At 38.5% G+C, this 17,715-nt stretch overlaps 2 protein-coding genes and 1 long non-coding RNA gene across 3 annotated transcripts; 1 reads left to right on the forward strand and 2 right to left on the reverse strand.

Moving 5' to 3' along the window:
- Window positions 1-6,049: 6,049 nt before the first annotated feature.
- Window positions 6,050-8,871, forward strand: LOC107635299 (uncharacterized). The gene is made up of 8 exons (XM_016338742.3): window positions 6,050-6,291; window positions 6,381-6,483; window positions 6,579-6,686; window positions 6,771-6,880; window positions 6,986-7,093; window positions 7,171-7,216; window positions 7,490-7,621; window positions 8,403-8,871. The coding sequence occupies exons 1-8, from the start codon at window positions 6,083-6,085 to the stop codon at window positions 8,484-8,486; spliced, it is 900 nt and encodes a 299-aa protein (XP_016194228.1). The 5' UTR covers window positions 6,050-6,082; the 3' UTR covers window positions 8,487-8,871.
- A 4,239-nt stretch (window positions 8,872-13,110) lies between these two features.
- LOC148578509 (uncharacterized) lies at window positions 13,111-14,531 on the reverse strand. The gene is made up of 2 exons (XM_088503074.1): window positions 14,244-14,531; window positions 13,111-13,809 (listed from the first exon to the last, which is right to left on the reverse strand). Exons 1-2 carry the CDS (start codon window positions 14,529-14,531, stop codon window positions 13,111-13,113), a joined length of 987 nt encoding a protein of 328 aa, XP_088359200.1.
- A 399-nt stretch (window positions 14,532-14,930) lies between these two features.
- LOC110262578 (uncharacterized) lies at window positions 14,931-17,376 on the reverse strand. The gene is made up of 3 exons (XR_015902329.1): window positions 17,235-17,376; window positions 15,305-15,349; window positions 14,931-15,117 (listed from the first exon to the last, which is right to left on the reverse strand). It is a non-coding gene; the product is annotated as an uncharacterized LOC110262578 (long non-coding RNA).
- Window positions 17,377-17,715: the final 339 nt, after the last annotated feature.

Consider the following 17,715-nt stretch of genomic DNA (forward strand, 5'->3'; position numbering starts at 1 on the left):
GCGTCAAGCTCTACAAAACCCACAACTTTATTTTTGAGGTAAGCCACAATTTCTCCTTAGAATTTCCAGCCCTTAATTTCAAAAATTTTGGGTAAAAAGTGTTGAGATTTTTTAGTTTTAATGTTATAGGATCTAATTAACTTGAAGAGAAGGCTTAGTCTTGCCTCTTTGATCCTTGGGTAAGGTAAGATTCTCAATCATAAGCTTAACACTTAGAATTTTGTGATTTAGTGATTGGGTTATTGTGTTTGGGTGTGATATTGTGGCTTAGGTAGTGTATATATGTGTATTGGAGCTTGATTGATGGTTTTGGAAAGCTTTGGAGTGGAGAAATAAGCTTGAAAATCTGTTGGTGAAGTCTTGTGACCATGAACATTGAAGTTGGAAGTATTCCGGGTTGAATGGGAATCGGCCAAGGTATGGTTTCGGTTTTCTGTATCTAAAATGTAATGTGGTTGTGAAAACTTAGGCTAGAGACCCTAAGATATAGGATTTGAACTATTGATGTTATTGATTGGTTGAGATGAATTATGTTGTTATGTATGTGATTAGTGGATTTTGAAATGTTGATGTGGTTGTTGGATGATATGGATTAAGTTGAATATATGTGAATAATGATTGGTTGGTTGTGAGTGTTGCTAATTATTGAGGAGCATGTAAGATTATGAGTAATGTGGATTGATATGCTTAAGTGTTGGTGAGATTGAGGCTCTTGTTGGTGAGCATGATTTGGTGTGAGATATTGATAAGTATACTCATAGTGATTGATGAAACTGAATAAATGTTTGGAAAATTGAGCTATGGAATATTGATTATAAATTCAATTTATTGAATTAAGATTTGGTTAAAAGTGGATAATTGGTAGGTTGAGGATTGAATGAGAGGTTGGAAGTACTTGATGTTAAATGACTGAGTTTGGTTGGTTTTAAATGAATTTGGAGGTGTATGTTTTAAAAAATTGGAAATTGAGAATTTCGTGCACTTTTGTATAAAGGGAAATTTTGATGAACTTCAACGGATCATATCTTAAGCTACTGTTTTTGAAATTTAATGCTTTTTATATCAAATGAAAGATAATTTGATAAGCTTTAAAATGGTTTAAATTTGATGAAAATCTGAATTCTGTGGAAAGAGATATGATCATTGAAAATTGGGGCCTAAAATCTGAATTCTGTGAATTCTGCAGAATTTGTGATTTCTGGTTTGTGTGCGCACGCATAGCCCTGTGCGTACGCACACCCTGTGGATTTTTGAACCTGTGCGCACGCACAACCTTGTGTGTATGCACACATGGGGACAGGGCTTCTGCTGAGAGCGCTAGCACACTCTGTGCGCACACACAACCAACGAAGTTTTGCAAGCTGTGCGCGCGCACAATGGTTGTGCGCACGCACACGTTGGGAAGCCTATTCTGTTGAGGGCGTTCGCACGCCTTGTGCGAGCGAACAGAATTGGAAAATTTTACACCTGTGCGTACGCACACCTCGATGCGTACGTACACATCTTGAAAATTCTTTTGGGCGTGTGCAAGCACACCCCTGTGCGTATGGACACAACGCTGTTTTCTTATAAAACTCTTGTTTTCAAGTCTTTCATTTTCCCAACAAGCTTGTAACCTTTCGAGACGCTATTTCAAGCTTATAAACCCCCATTTTCATCCTTTAAATCTTAAAATCAATATAAAATGCCTAGTGATTGAGAGGAAGCTAGGGAAGGGGGTAACATGTAGATGAAGAAAGGGGATATAGTGAGGAGTTATGACTAATTATAATGTTATGAGTTGTTGAGGAGGATGGTGGAGTGCTGTGTATGATATGAGTCGAATGGCTATGTATGAGATGAGCCGAATGGCTGTGTGTGAAATGATGGTTTATAGCTGGTTATGAATTATGATTTTAAGCCGGATGGCTGAGAATGAATACATATATGCTGAATTATTGATATTGTGATTGTTGCACTCCACCTATCTGAGATACGAGTTTTCCTGAGTGAAAGCAGTGGCTAGCTGTTGAGTTAAGAAATTAACTAAATTAATTAGTGATGACAAACATTATTTTTGGGCAAAATAAATAATTAGTGTTGATTAATTATATTCACTTATTACTAATTGTTTAATTGTTGCAGGCCAAATTTCAATAGCCCAAATGGAACAAAAAGCAATCAACAAAATGTTGGGCTGAAAGCAAAATTAAGAGCCCAAGGAAAAGCAAAGAAAGAAGCCAAAGAAATCAAATCGGGCCAAGCATATCAATACCCGATCCAAGCCCGATCTGGTTTCAGAAAAGCAAATCCCTCTCTTTTGCTTAACCAAAAGCAACGTTCATCTCTCCTTTGTCCTAGTCAAATAAGAGTTTCAGAAAAGTAAGAAAGAGAAAGAGAGAGAGCTTCTTCACCAAGCTAGTCACCAAAGAAGCAAGAGAAAGAAGGATTAAGCTTGAAAGGCAGATATCAAATCATCTAGTTCAAACCCAATCAAGCTTAGGCTAAAGGTAACCCATTTCCTCTTGCATGCATCAAATCTTCATGTCTTCTTCCCAACTCTCTACTCTATCCGAAATGGGATACAAGGGAAAGAGGATTTCTGTTCTTCTCTGCTGTGTATCTACGGTCTTAAACAAGACTTGGGGACCAAGTTGGTTTTCAAGGGCTCAGATCAAGTTGACCATTGGAAGATTTCTATGGTTACTGTTTTATGGCTTTCGGTCAAGATGAAGAAGTCAGAAGCAAAGTTTCTACTCTAAGGTTTAATGAGAAAAAGTGATTCTGTGGGTTGGTGAAGCTCAAGGCTCAAGGTGTTGACCTTGGAAGAAGAACCCAGCTACATGCAAGGAGATAAAAGAGGTTTGCTGTTCATTCAGAAACCAAGGAGAGAAAACCAGAGTGTGAGAACAGTGTTCTGTTAAGAAGTTCCTCTACTTGGATAATGCTTTCTTTCAAAGAAGCATTCGGCCAATACTGAAGAACTGTATCTAAGGTTTGCGAATCTGGTTTTACACATAGCAAATAGGCTGATGATGAAGTCAATCTCCTTCATGTTTTACTGATTGTAATGTACTTTTCTAAGTTTATCTTTCTGTAATTTCTTGAGAGAAAAGGCATTGTGAGAAAGCTTAAGAAAAAGCCATGAGTGGAAAAAGGCTAAGAGATACACTTGAGAGAAAAGCCTAGAGTTATTTTCTGATTTCTTTAGGTTGATTAAGTGTCTTGTATCTTGTACCTGTAAGGTATTCCTTTCTTAGTTGGGTTAGCACTAAGAGGAATAGTTAGGTATTAGCATAGCCAATGTCAAGTTAGGTTAGAACTTGAGTGTGAAAGGATTGGGTCAATCCTGTGAAATTGGTGTATGTAATACTGTTAACTATAGTGAAATTCTTCCATAGTTGTGGAGGAGACTGGATGTAGGTTGCATAGCATAAGGCAACCGAACCAGGATACATGATGGTGTTAACTTTTCTCTTGTCTGCTGAGTTCTGTTTTCTGATATTCATGAGACAAAAATAAATTGTCTCATAAATTTCCGCTGCTGAGTTTAAACAGAACCTGAATTGAAAGTTCATTTTAAAAGGGTAATAACAGCAACTCAAAGGAATGCATAGATTCAACCCCCCTTCTCTAAGCCTACCACAACCTTCACTAGCCACCACGTGCTCCAGGTGGAGACTCGATACTCTGCTGACCCTATGTCGTAAGTGTGGCCGGATACTGTGAAAGTTCCGGATGAGCTCGCCCCCGTGAATATAGACCAGTGAGGGTGTTGGATGTGAATTATGATTATGTTGTGGATAACTCAAGTTGGGGACGCGCGACAGAGGGACAGTCCAATGGTTAGCTACCAGAACTTGTCGGGTTGGCTTTATAACCGACAGATGAGACTCATCAGCCACTAGGACAGGCATGCATCATATGTGATTTGTTTGGAATGCCTAATTGATTGCATCATTACTTGATAATTGCCTAACTTGCCATATTTGCTTCCTACTTGTGCATTTCCTTGTGTGATATAATTGTGTTTGCATATCAAATTACTGTTGGCAGTTGGGAGGTTCGAAGGATTTGGAAATGGGATATTTAGTTAGACTGATGATCCTTAGTTAGTTGCCTATTTTCATTTCTCATGGTTTAGTATATTTATATGCTTTGATTAAGAATTGGGAGTTCTAGGATTGCCTTCGGCTTTCCCAAGGCATTACATGTTAGATATTTGGGCACTGTTACCATGCTGAGAACCTCCGGTTCTCACCGATGCAGATTTTGTGGTTTTCAGATGCAGGACGTGAGGCTCCTCGCTGAGGCATGCTAGAGACTTCTATTTTGGCGAATATCCTTAGCTTTCGAGACTTTATTTTGATTTTATGTACTTGTTTAGATACTTATATTCTCCACTGTTTATATATATGCTATATTGACTCCTCTTAGAGGTTATTTTGGAGAAACAAGTTTTTGTAACTTGTCTTTTGGGTTTTTTTGGGTTCTCCTACTATATATATGTATGTATACTTCTATGCTCGGACCAGTTATCTTCGCAAACCGAGTCTTGAGTTTTGATATCTGTATTTTTGGCACTCTCTTGTATATCTTCTCGCGTTAGCTTATTCGTTATTTGTTTAGCTACGTTATCGACCAGAGGGTTGTGCTTTTCACTTTAGCGGTTTTAATTTTTCCCCTTTTTTCTTCAAAGGCTCCTAGTTATAAATATTTTCGCACTACTATATATACTAAATTTTATTTTTAGAGGTCATAATACCTCGCCACCTCTGTTTTATGACTTAATCATAAGACTTTGTGTGGTAAGGTGTTACAAACAGTTTCGCCAAAGAGAATATAACTTAACATGTTCTTCCTGTCAGCAACCCCAGAAATTCAAGCTTACTATATAAATAACACAGCCGAATAAACAACTTATCTCTCTTAAGAAAAACACATAAATAACAACTTACTCCAAGTCTTCCACAATAACAACCAAGCGTTTAGTCTCTATTCCTTTGCTAGTTACTAATTCTCTTGGATCTTCCTTTCCAACAACTTCTCCAATTATATCTACAAAACAATAAGAAACACACTTTTAGATATAGCTTTTTAAGTGGTTATAATTTTTCTGCACATTTATGAATCTTTACATATAGTCTTAGATTCACCAAACAATTCAAGCTCCTCTACTTTTTTGACTATTTACAGCTCTACAACGTTCCTAAATCGAAACACTTCCAAAGGAAAAGTTGGATTCTCTATATGTTCAACCCTTGTTCTGTGTGAAAGCACAAGTACCCACCTACTAACACTATTTTTCTTCTTGGTCATGTTGTCAACTACTATAAAATTATTCATAGTATATATGTGGAACTCAAGAATAATACTAATGTATTTCTTTTCCAGTGATCTTGGTATGGTTGCATAAATCCTGCCACCCTGTGATAATGAAGTGAACACTTAAAAGAGAAAGTAAATCCTTATCATGTTTAAGTCATAACAATGACATATAAAGCACAGATGTGTTTTGTAAAAAATATATATTAACAAATGCTCTTACCTCTTTATCTTGAAGAACTATTTGGATGAAGCCAATCTCATTGACATTAAACTTGTTTTGTTCACACTCTTACAACGAATATTTTAAAATTATATGCAAGTTTTTTAGTGTTCATATTTGATACTAAATCAAAAATTTTATTCATTAGGTTTTAAGTCTCCCACCAAATTGAGAAGTAGTGACTGGAATGTGAATAATATTATGGAGCAACTCAGTTTTACAATTTTAAAATTGTTTAATGATATTGAATAAATATTTGAATTATACATGACCGACTTACTTCATGTGCATTGCAATGCCAATTTTATTCATTGTATGTTGATTAATTTTTTTACTTACCTTACATGTCACTTGTCATTCAAAAGATTATTACATGTATTGAGTATAAAATGGAACCCATTATTTATCTCTTATTATATATTAATAAAAAATAAATAATAAATAATAAATAAATATTTATAAAGACATATATTTTAATTTTTTATTTTATAATTTTATATTTTTATTTAGTTATGACCGAGGTGAAAGCGTGGTCCTGATAAGGTTTTGGAAAGAATGAGCGTGGAAGATCTTCCTCGGAAGGAGGTGAACGTGCTGAAGGGGCACGAGGGCGCCGTACTTTCCGCAAGGTTCAACGCTGATGGCAACTACTGCCTCAGCTGTGGCAAAGACCGCACCATACGCCTCTGGAATCCCCACCGCGGCATCCACATCAAGACCTACAAATCCCACGGCCGTGAAGTCCGCGATGTCCATGTCACTTCGTACTCTCTCTCTCTCTCTCTCTCTCTCTCTCTCTCTCTCTCATACTCCTTAGTAATCAACACAATTGCATGTTAATAATTTGATTTAGGGACAACTCCAAGCTATGTTCGTGTGGTGGAGATCGCCAGATTTTTTATTGGGATGTAGCTACAGGCCGTGTAATTCGAAAGTTCCGTGGTCATGACGGTGAGGTATTTGCTATTCGCTATTTAGCTCCTTCCCCTGTATTGTTGCACTTCAATTCATAGCTATAGACGTCACTCTTGTAATATAGTTTCTTTCATAGGTCAATGCTGTGAAATTCAATGAGTATTCCTCTGTGGTAGTATCAGCTGGATATGATCAATCCTTGCGTTCTTGGGACTGCAGATCCCACAGCACCGAGCCTATGCAGGTCAATTTCATTTTAAAAGTTCTCATTTCCTTTCCCCGCACACCAATATTACTAATCAAGCCTATCCTATTAATTGATGTTCAGATTATTGACACATTTTCAGATAGTGTCATGTTTGTTTGCTTAACAAATACTGAAATCATTGGAGGAAGTGACGATGGAACTGTTCGAACCTTTGACATTCGCATTGGCAGGCATGTAGCGGCATATTTCAAAATGAAAGAGAAACACTCCCGGTACACACACGTATTGTCATCTGCTTCGTGAAATCTACTAATTTTTTCTTTTGTACACACCAGAGAAACATCTGATAACTTGGGGCAACCGGTTAACTGCATATCCATGTCAAATGATGGTAACTGCATTCTAGCTGGTTGTCTCGACTCTACTCTGCGGCTTTTGGACCGGTACGTGTATAACTTTCTGAGGAAATTTAGCATGGATCTTACTCCCTGCTAATTTTTTTCATCCTTTCTTGTGGCAGATCTACAGGGGAGTCATTGCAAGAATATAAAGGGCACACTAATAAGGTTAGTTCTTAGATGTTAAATCTGTTTCTGTTACTTTCTTCTATTACAAATATTGTCAAATAATACATGAAGATAACAGATTTAGCTACAAGTTAAGATTCAGCGTCATTCTAATATTTATTTATCTGGCCTACAACATTTCCATTCCAACATTTGTTCATTCTAAAAGCATTATTTTTTTGTGTTTTAAGCAACTATACCATGTCCTTGCAAGCTTTATGGCTTAGTCCATCTTATCAGGTTTGATAATCATTTGTAATTAGTTATCCTCAGTCATTTAAATTGGATTGCTGCCTTACCAATACGGATGCTCATGTAACTGCTGGCTCTGAGGATGGCTACATCTATTTTTGGGATCTTGTAGATGCATCGGTCGTGTCAAGATTCAGGGCTCATAACTCAGTGGTAAACTCTTCAACTACAACACTCTTTCTACATGGAAGTTCTGTTAGAAACTATGTTGATACTAATTTACCAAGTCTAAAAGGACATTATAGACCTTTCATTGGCTAATGACATTTTTGCAACGATAATTGTGACTTTCTCAAGTTTTCAATTCCTCCTTAAGCTTGACAAAAGAAAATGAATTCCTCTTAAGTTTGAATCCCAAACTTGATATCGTTTTACAAAATGCTGTGTCAGTTTATGCTTGTTCGTCCATTTAGATTATATGGTTCCACAGGAAGCATATCATGTTATATTGAGGCCCCCCTTCTCTTTCTGACTAGATACTCTCCTAAGTCCTATCCTTTTGTGTTGGGTTGTTGGGGCCACCAATGTGAAAATTTGTTACACCAATAAACAATAATTTCATGTGACAATTCTGTTTTGATACAGTTTTTGTCACCTGTACACAACATCTTGAACAGTTATCGATTAAGAAAGAAAATATCTGCTGCTGATTTTCTTGAAATATTTTCTGTTACTTTGTTGTCAAATTAATTAAAGCTCTTAATGCTGCATCTTATTATTGTCAGTTTCAATTCTCTCTCCCTTTTTTATTTTGTTGTGAAAAGAGTCTAGGTATTCTCTGCAATAACTGATGCCATTTTGGGTTATATACTGTGATAGATACTATAATCTTAGAGATGTAAATATTTGTGCTTAGTTTTCTTTGGATTTACTTGTTATGGAAGGATAAAGACTAGTCGACAATGATACGAGTCACGTGAACTTTCTTGCTCAGGTAACAAGCGTAAGTTATCACCCAAAGGAGAATTGCATGGTAACTGCTTCTGTGGATGGCACCATTCGAGTGTGGAAGACATAGGAACAAAATGCAAGCAGGAAGCTTCTCGTGTCTACTCGGCCCATACCAATGCCCAAATAGAGCAATAATGACTTGTCCAACACCAGTTGAAGCCCACAGAAACCGTGTTACTTCAGCTTATATTATATTAGTATATATGCAAATGTTCCTTATTGTTAATACAAGGTGTGAGTCTTAGCTACTGAATCTCTGATCTCCTGTCAAATGTAGGGTATCAGGGTATGGGTTATTCTAGTTTTAACCTGTTATCCTTTTCATTGGGCAAGCATTTTTTGCTAGTGAAGTTGTTGGTGAATAAGTGGATGTATACTTTTATTTTAGTGATGTGATTCTTCAGTCTTTATTATTGATTTCCCATTATTCAATTCCAACTCAAATGACGAAAGGATGAATTCTAAGTTTTACCTCCATGTAATGTGGTCCTCTAAACTAAAGATTGAGTCTCTTATACACGTGGCCTACAATTATAACAATGATCGTCACGATTGCATCGGTAGTTATTGTCATTATCATCGTCACGATTGCATCTTTCGGACCTGTATTTAATCTGCTTTTGTATTGGATATTAAAATGTTTTTTATTATATATGCCAAATTAATGCTGTTTACGCATCAATTTATTTGGTTAACTTTAGTTATCTCCAAACTCAATTTGATAACAACCGTATTTAATCACATTCGGCAATGGTGTAACATCCTACTACACAGAGTTTTACGCTTAAGTCGTAGAACAGAGGTAGTGTGGTGTTACGGACCTCTAATTATAAAATATTTACTTATAATAGTAGAAAAACATAATATACTAGGAGCCTTGAAAAACAGGTAAAACAAAGCTGCAAAATAAAAAGCGCAACCCTCAGGAAACGGAATTACTTGCGTACTAAGAAACCTAAGGGTTATAGATATGATAAAGCGAAAAAAAGAATAGAGAGCTAAGAGATACAACATAACTAGCTCCTGACTCAGCTTGCGAAGTCAAGTCTGGCCGAAGAATATATATACATACATATACAGGTATCCCAAAATACTCAAAATAAAGAAAAGAGACCCTAACTCTCCCTCAACCTCTATGAGGAACAAAATGATTAAGTTTCTTGGTGAGCAAGCTAACACATATGTACATACATATACAAACTGTAAACCCAAAATAACCCAGGCACTACTCCGCTTCAGGGATCCAAACGCCTAGCGAGGAGCCGCTCGACCAACAATTCCAAATAAACACCACTCAATCTCAACCATATCATTACATTGCCATAATCATAAATCCTTCATCCATCATCATTATACTAGCATATATATATATATATATATATATATATATATATATATATATATATATATATATATATATATTTGCATTCAACCCACATCATCAATTACTCAACACATGCTCGCATAAACTTATCCATCAATATCATAAAAACTAATCATTTAACACATTCAATCACTTCAACTTATTCTATAGTTCCTTAGCCTAAGTTTTCACAAAACCTTATATATTAAACGCGTGAAACCAAAACCATACCTTGGCCGATCACTATGTTTGGTCCAAGGCAGCCACACTAGTCACATTCACAGCCCCTCAAGCTTGAGAAATCAACCAAAATCTTAGCACCAATCATCCACCAAGCCTCCAAATGCCCACCGTTCAATTCCAATGCATAAATATATACTTAATTTACACCTAATACACATGTATACTTCAAGTTCAGATTTCGCATAATAAAATCAAGAGTTGATTAAGGTTTAGGTGATCCTTACCGTACCCACACACATAGCAACTCAAACCCGATAAGCTCTGCAAGCTAAATCGAACCTAGAACACCGAATTTGGCAACATCTCATTACAAGGCTCAATTTCAAGAATAAAAAAGGGGATAGAAAATCTAAGATAAAATTGGGGCTTACCAGTGAAATTGATCTGATAGAAATGTAGAGCTCGACGTGCTGGACGCGTGGCTGCAAAAAGTGCGGCGATCGGAGCTCGAACGGAGAAGTTATGGTGAATTGAAATGATGGTGAGGGTTTGGGAAGCTCTCCTCTCCCCCAAATCTGTTCAACGTTCTTGTTGCTGAATGGGGAAGGAGAAGCCCCTGCCCATTTTAAGTTATGGGTCCGATTGGATCTACGGGTCCGGTTTTGGGTCTGGTTCGGCCCATCCGGTTTAATTTTGGGCTAAATTTTTCGAAATTGATGTCAAAATTCTCGTTTTGAAGAGATCTATCCTATTTTGATATTAGATTTACGTTTTTAATTTTCCTAATTAAAATTTAGTTTATTAACTAATTATTTACTTATTTTTGCGGGGCTTACATCCTACCCACCTAATTAAGAATTTTGTCCTCAAAATTCAGAGTTAATTACCTAAAAAGAGGTGTGGGTAGTCTTTCCGCATCTCTGACTCAAGCTCCCAGGTATGCTCTTCAATACCAGCCCGACTCCAAGCTACTTTTACTAAAGAAACCTCTTTTCCGCGTAAATACTTGATGCTGGTGTCATCAATCCTAACTGGAGTTACCGGAAGCGTCATAACTTCTCTTACTTGAACCGATTATGGTTCTAGGACATGATTAGGATCAAAAGTGTATTTACAAAGCTGCGATACGTGAAACGCGTCATGCAGGTTCGAAAGATGTGGTGGTAAAGCGATCCTATACGCCAATGGTCCAATTCTCTTCAGAATTTCAAACATCCCAAGATAACGGGGATTTAGCTTCTTAGTTTTGATGGATCTCCCTATTCCGATGGTTGGAGTAACCTTCAGGAAGACGTGTTCTCCTTCCTTATGGTCTCTGGTGTTCAATTTTAACTTTCTGGCAAGTTAGGTACTTGGAAACGTGCAACGCCACATCATTTTTCATTCCTGGCCACCAGAACATTGTCTTTAGATCTTGATACATCTTGGTGCTTCCTGGATGGATTGAGAACCCGCTCTTATGAGCTTCTTCCAATATGCTCTGTCGCAAATCCGACATCTGGCACAATGATCCGATTCTTGAACCTCCATAACCCATCCTTATCTTCTGACACTCTCCACTGTTTGCCTTTCTCAATCGCCGGAAAAATCTTATACAATTCTTGGTCATTCTGATGAGCCTTTAAAAGTTCATCCTTGAAATCGCTTGAAATTTGTAACTGACTTAAGCATAAAGTCCCAAACTCTTCTCTGATTCCCAATTTCAACCCTTGGAATGCTTTCAGTAATTCTCCCTCTCGTAACATCATCCATGCAACACACAGAGATTTCCTACTCAAGGCATCTGCCACCATATTCGCCTTTCCCGGATGGTAGTTCAACTCGAAGTCATAATCCTTCAGAAGTTCCATCCACCTCCTCTGCCGCATATTCAACTCTTTTTGTTCAAAGAGGTACTTCAAGCTCTTATGGTCTGAGAAAACTTGAAACTTCACACCATAGAGATAATGCCTCCAAATCTTCAAAGCAAAAATAACGACAGCAAGCTCCAAATCGTGAGTTGGATAGTTTCTTTTATGTGGCCTTAACTGACGTGAGGCATAAGCTACAACTTTATGGTGTTGCATCAGCACACATCCTAAACCCTTCAATGATGCATCACAGTATACTTTGAATGGTTCTCTTGGCTCAGGCAGCATCAACACGGGTGCAGTCGTCAACCTCTGCTTTAATGCCAGGAAACTCTCCTCGCACTCAGGAGTCCACACAAAAGGAACATCCTTCCTCGTTAGCTTGGTCAAAGGCAAAGCGAGCTGTGAAAACCCTTTAATGAACCTCCGATAGTAACTTGCCAATCCTAGGAAACTCCTGATCTCCGTCACTGAAGTTGGACACTCCCAATTCATCACTGCTTCAACCGTAGTAGGATCTACTACTATTCCCTATTTACTTACCACATGGCCAAGAAATTTCACTTCAGACTTCCAGAACTCACACTTGGATAGCTTGGCATACAACTTCCTATCCTTCAAGATCTGCAGCACCGTCCGTAAGTGATCCGCATGCTCACTCTCTGTCTTAGAGTAAATAAGTATGTCATCGATAAACACAACAACAAACTTATCCAGATATGGATGAAAAATCCTATTCATGTAATCCATGAATATCGCTGGAGCATTAGTCAGTCCGAGGGACATTACTGTGTATTCATAGTGACCATAACGCGTCCTAAAGGCAGTTTTGTGAATATCCTCATCTCTAACCCTTATCTGATGGTATCTAGATCGTAGATCAATTTTAGAGAACATGCCGACTCGCTGTAACTGGTCCATAAGGTCATCAATCCTTGGCAACAGGTATTTATTCTTCACAGTAATCTTGTTCAGCTGCCGATAGTTAACACATTAGCACATACTCCTGTCTTTCTTCTTTACCAGTAACACTGGCGCACCCCACGGAGACACACTTGGGCGGATAAAGTTCTTACCCAGCAGATCTTCTAGCTGAGACTTTAATTCGGCCATTTCTAGGGGTGACATCCTATAAGGAGCACTCGAAATTGATTCGGCCCCAGGCACCAACTCAATAGCGAACTCAACCTCTCAGTTAGGTGGAAATTCATCAATATCATCAGGAAACACCTCTGGAAACTCACACACAATCAGAATTTGCTCCAAGCTTTGATCATCACCTGAAACACCCGCAGCTAACAACAATATTCCTTGATATTCGGCCCAGAACAGTTCATCATCATGGAATTCAGGTAGTAGCTATTCGCCACAACTGGCCCTTTTGTGTCTTCTGGCATAAAGCACACTGATTTTGCAAAACAATCGAGTAGAACATGGTTCTTGGATAACCAGTCCAACCCCAAAATAAGATCAAGACCAGTCATTGGCAGACAAATTAAGTCATGCACGAATTCATGCTGTTGGATTCGAAATGGAACTTGTAAGCACCCCAACCTAGTCACTATAGCCTCATGGGTAGCATTATAGACCTTTAAATCATACCCCAAGATTACTATTTTCAATCCTAACTCATCAGCCTTCTCAAATGCAATAAATGAATGTGTAGCTCCAAAATCAAATAAGGCATTCAAAGTTTTACCGGCCATCTCACAATTACCTCTAATAAGTGTCTCTGACCCCTCAGCGCCTACTGCAGAAGTAGTGTATACTCTCCCTGGTTGCTGCACTCTGCCAGTCTCATACCTCTTCTTCTCTGGGAAGTTATTAGCCAAGTGTCCAGGCTGTCCACAGAAATAACATACTCCAGTCCCAAACCTATACGGTCCTGAATGGTACTTCCCGCATCTGTGACAACTCAAGTCCTGCTGTGGCTGCTTCCCATGCCTTCTTCCCTGAGTAGCATTGGCATTTGGCCTCTTGAAGTTACCTTGCCCCTGATTATTCTAACGGACAAAGCCACCACGCTTGAATTGTCTGCCCCTAGGTGCAAAATTCCTCCCTGAAGTCCTCTGGAAAGGCATCCTCATACTTCTCTTTTCTGCTGCGGCCTTTCTTACACACTCCTCAGCCACCTTGCTCTTATTCACAAGTTCAGAGATCACCCGGAACTCCATAGGTGCTAGAAGCTCAGAATGTCACTCCGAAGGCCTCCTTCATACTTGATGCATTTCCACTCAGCAAAGTCCTCAGGAGCTCCCTGACAAATGCGTGAAAAATGGCACAGTTTCTCAAATCTGCTAGTGTACTTAGTAATGGTCATCTGGCCTTGTTTCAGCTGAAACAGTTCAAGTTCCTTGGCATTTCTGACTGAGCTGGGAAAGTATTTCTTATAAAATTCTATTCGGAACAACTCCTAAGAGATTACAACCCCGTCAGGCTGCAGAATACGCCTCATGCCCTGCCACCAATGCTGAGCCTCACCTTGTAGCTGGTAGGTTCCAAACTCAACCCACTGTTCTTCAAGAACCTGCTGAGCCTGTAATGATCGCTCAATGGCTTGGATCCAGTTATCCACATCGGTAGGGTTCGAGGTTCCTCTGAAGGTCGGAGGATGAACTTTCAGGAAGGAGGAATGCATCATAGGACCATCGTCTCCGTTGTTGCCATTATTCCCATTATTTATTTGGTTTCCCAGGGCTTCAGCTGTTGCTTGCATCACCGCAGCCAAACTCAATTCGCTAACAACCGTATTTAATCACAATTTGTCCATCCGGTGATGGTGTAACACCCTACTACACAGAGTTTTACGCTTAAGTCATAGAATAGAAGTAGTGTGGTGTTACGGACCTCTAATAATAAAATATTTACTTATAATAGTAGAAAAACATAATATACTAGGAGCTTTGAAAAACGGGTAAAACAAAGCCGCAAAATAAAAAGCACAACCCTCAGGAAACGAAATTACTTGCGTGCTAAGAAACCTAAGGGTTATAGATATGATAAAGCAAAAAAAAGAATAGAGAGCCAAGAGTACAGCATAACTAGCTCCTGACTCAGCTTGCGAAGCCAAGGCTGGCCGGAGAATATATATACATACATATACAGGTATCCCAAAATACTCAAAATACAGAAAAGAGACCCTAACTCTCCCTCAACCTCTATGAGGAACAAAATGATTAAGTTTCTTGGAGAGCAAGCTAACACATATTACCATACATATACAAACTGTAAACCCAAAATAACCTAGGGACTACTCCGCTTCAGGGATCCAGATGCCTAGCGAGGAGCCGCTCGACCTGCATCTGAAAACATCAACACAGTATGGAGTGAGAACCAGATGTTCTCAGCATGGTAAAGGTGCCACGCATATAATATAAGGTCCTGGGAATGCCAGAGGCAATCCTAGAACTCCAACATACAATTATAAAACTTAAATTCTAAGCAGAAGCCATAAAAAGGGGGTAGGTGACCTAAGTATCTTAAACTTACTTTCTTTAAATCCTAACATTAACACCAAACCAATCCACCCTTCCTCTGCTCCTCCATCATCCATGAATCAGCAAAGACAAACAAATAGATAATTACACGCACAAGTAGGAAACAGGTAGCAAATAGCAAATATAGCAGATAGCAGGGTATATATTCAGTTAGGCAATCCCAAGTAATGCATAGTAGACAAAACAAACAAATGCACATGATATATTCCTGTCCTATGGCTGATGAGGCTCATCTGTCGGCTATCCAGCCAACCCGACAAGTCCGAAAACCTTAGACTGTCCCCCGTCGCGCATCCCCATGAGAGTATGCATAGATATCACATTCATTCATCATTGAATCATTCATTCATATATCACTCAATGGGGGATATCCATTCCTGGAAATTTATACGTTTCCGGTCACCCTTACGACGTAGGGTCAACAGAGTATCGAGTTTTAACCTAGAACACGTGGTGGCAAGCCACAATTCTGTTACCTAAGGAAACTCGTATCTCAGATATCATCATATTCATAAGCCATTCGATATTCATAATCATTATATAATCATTCATCAAGCCATGGTATCATAACTTCATTTAACATCCATATCTCCTTCGTTTAACTCATCATTTTTACCTCTTACTTCATCCCCAAGTTACCTTAAATTCCTATCTTCTGCTCATTACTAAGCTTACCAGTAAAATCTAAGGTTAACAGGGCAAAAATAGGGATTTAGGGGTTCAAAACCATGTTTAGATCACAAAAACACAGGTGCTAGAAAAACAGAGTGTGTGCGTACGCACACATGTGTGCATGCGCGCAGCTTAAAGAGAAAACGGAACGTGTGCGTGCGCACGAATGCGTGCGTGTGCACACCAGCCAGGAATTACTTGGTGTATGTGTGCCTCACTCCCTGCGAGTGCCACCAACAGAAAGCATATCATGGTGTGTGCGTGCGCACAAGGACGTGCGTACGCACACTTTCTGAAAAATACCAGGTGTGCGTGCGCACGAAGGCGTGCGTACGCACAGGTAAAATTTCTGCTTCTGTTGGGTGCGTGCGCACAACAGTGTGCGTGGGCACACATCAGAAAACCTGATTCTGCTGCAACTTTGAAAATTTCAATTTTTCACACCAGATTTCCGGCGTCCATAACTTCCTCTACAGAATTCAATTTTTCGCTAACCTTATATCAATTTCAAGCTTATCAAACATTCTTTAATTTAAAACAAACCTCATTTCCATCCGAAATTTGAGGAGCAAGTTATGGACTACCAAAGTTCATCAAAAAATCAACTTTTACCAAAATATGCCAAACCCCATTTTTACCCAAATTCACATTCCCTTTTCAAAACTCAATTTCATTTAACTCAACATACCATAACCATCAATACAACTTACCTTTCACCACTACACAACAATTCATTCAACCCTTGCATTTCCTTAGCTCAATACACCTCATTTCAATCTAACTTTACAAGTTTTACTCACAAACTCACAAACTAACATACCATTCCATATACACATATTGTCATCATCATAAAATTCTTCAACCATCATCACAACATTAATCAATATAACAGTACCAACAATTCCAAATAAACACCACTCAATCTCAACCATATCATTACTTTGCCATAATCATAAATCCTTCATCCATCATCATTATACTACCACATATATATGTGGTAGTATAATGATGATGGATGAAGGATTTATGATTATGGCAAAGTAATGATATGGTTGAGATTGAGTGGTGTTTATATATATTTGCATTCAACCCACATCATCAATTACTCAACACATGCCCACATCAACTTATCCATCAATATCATAAAAACTAATCATTTAACACATTCAATCACTTCAACTTATCCTATAGTTTTCTAGCCTAAATTTTCACAAAACCTTATATATTAAATGCGCAAAACCTAACCATACCTTGGCCGATCACTATGTTTGGTCCAAGGCAGCCACACTAGTCACATCCACAACCCCTCAAGCTTGAGAAATCAACTAAAATCTTAGCACCAATCATCCACCAAGCCTCTAAATGCCCACCGTTCAATTCCAATGCATAAATATATACTTAATTCACACCTAATACACATGTATACTTCAAGTTCAGATTTTACATAATAAAATCAATAGTTGACTAAGGTTTAGGTGATCCTTACCGCACCCAGATGCATAGCAACTCAAACCTGATAAGCTCTGCAAGCTAAATCGAACCTAGAACACCAAATTTGGCAAAATCTCATTACAATGCTCAATTTCAAGAATAAAAAAGGGGGTAGAAAATCTGAGATGAAATTGGGGCTTACCAGTAAAATTGATCCGACATAAATGTAGAGCTCGATGCGCTGGACACGTGGCCGCAAACAGTACGGCGATCGGAACTCAAACGGAGAAGTTATGGTGA

This window comes from Arachis ipaensis, chromosome B1, assembly GCF_059453495.1.
Source record: "Arachis ipaensis isolate K30076 ecotype BB chromosome B1, ASM5945349v1, whole genome shotgun sequence".
Lineage (NCBI taxonomy): Eukaryota > Viridiplantae > Streptophyta > Magnoliopsida > Fabales > Fabaceae > Arachis > Arachis ipaensis.

Bases quoted from the DNA above. Each gene is read 5' to 3' on its own strand.
- LOC107635299 (XM_016338742.3), top strand. From the start codon at position 6,083: ATGAGCGTGGAAGATCTTCCTCGGAAGGAGGTGAACGTGCTGAAGGGG. The intron at 6,292-6,380 runs GTACTCTCTCTC...AATTTGATTTAG, and splicing joins CGCGATGTCCATGTCACTTC to GGACAACTCCAAGCTATGTT. The intron at 7,217-7,489 runs GTTAGTTCTTAG...AGTTATCCTCAG, and splicing joins ATAAAGGGCACACTAATAAG to TCATTTAAATTGGATTGCTG.
- LOC148578509 (XM_088503074.1), bottom strand. From the start codon at position 14,531: ATGCAAGCAACAGCTGAAGCCCTGGGAAACCAAATAAATAATGGGAAT. The intron at 13,810-14,243 runs GTTGTAATCTCT...TAGAATAATCAG, and splicing joins GTATTCTGCAGCCTGACGGG to GGGCAAGGTAACTTCAAGAG.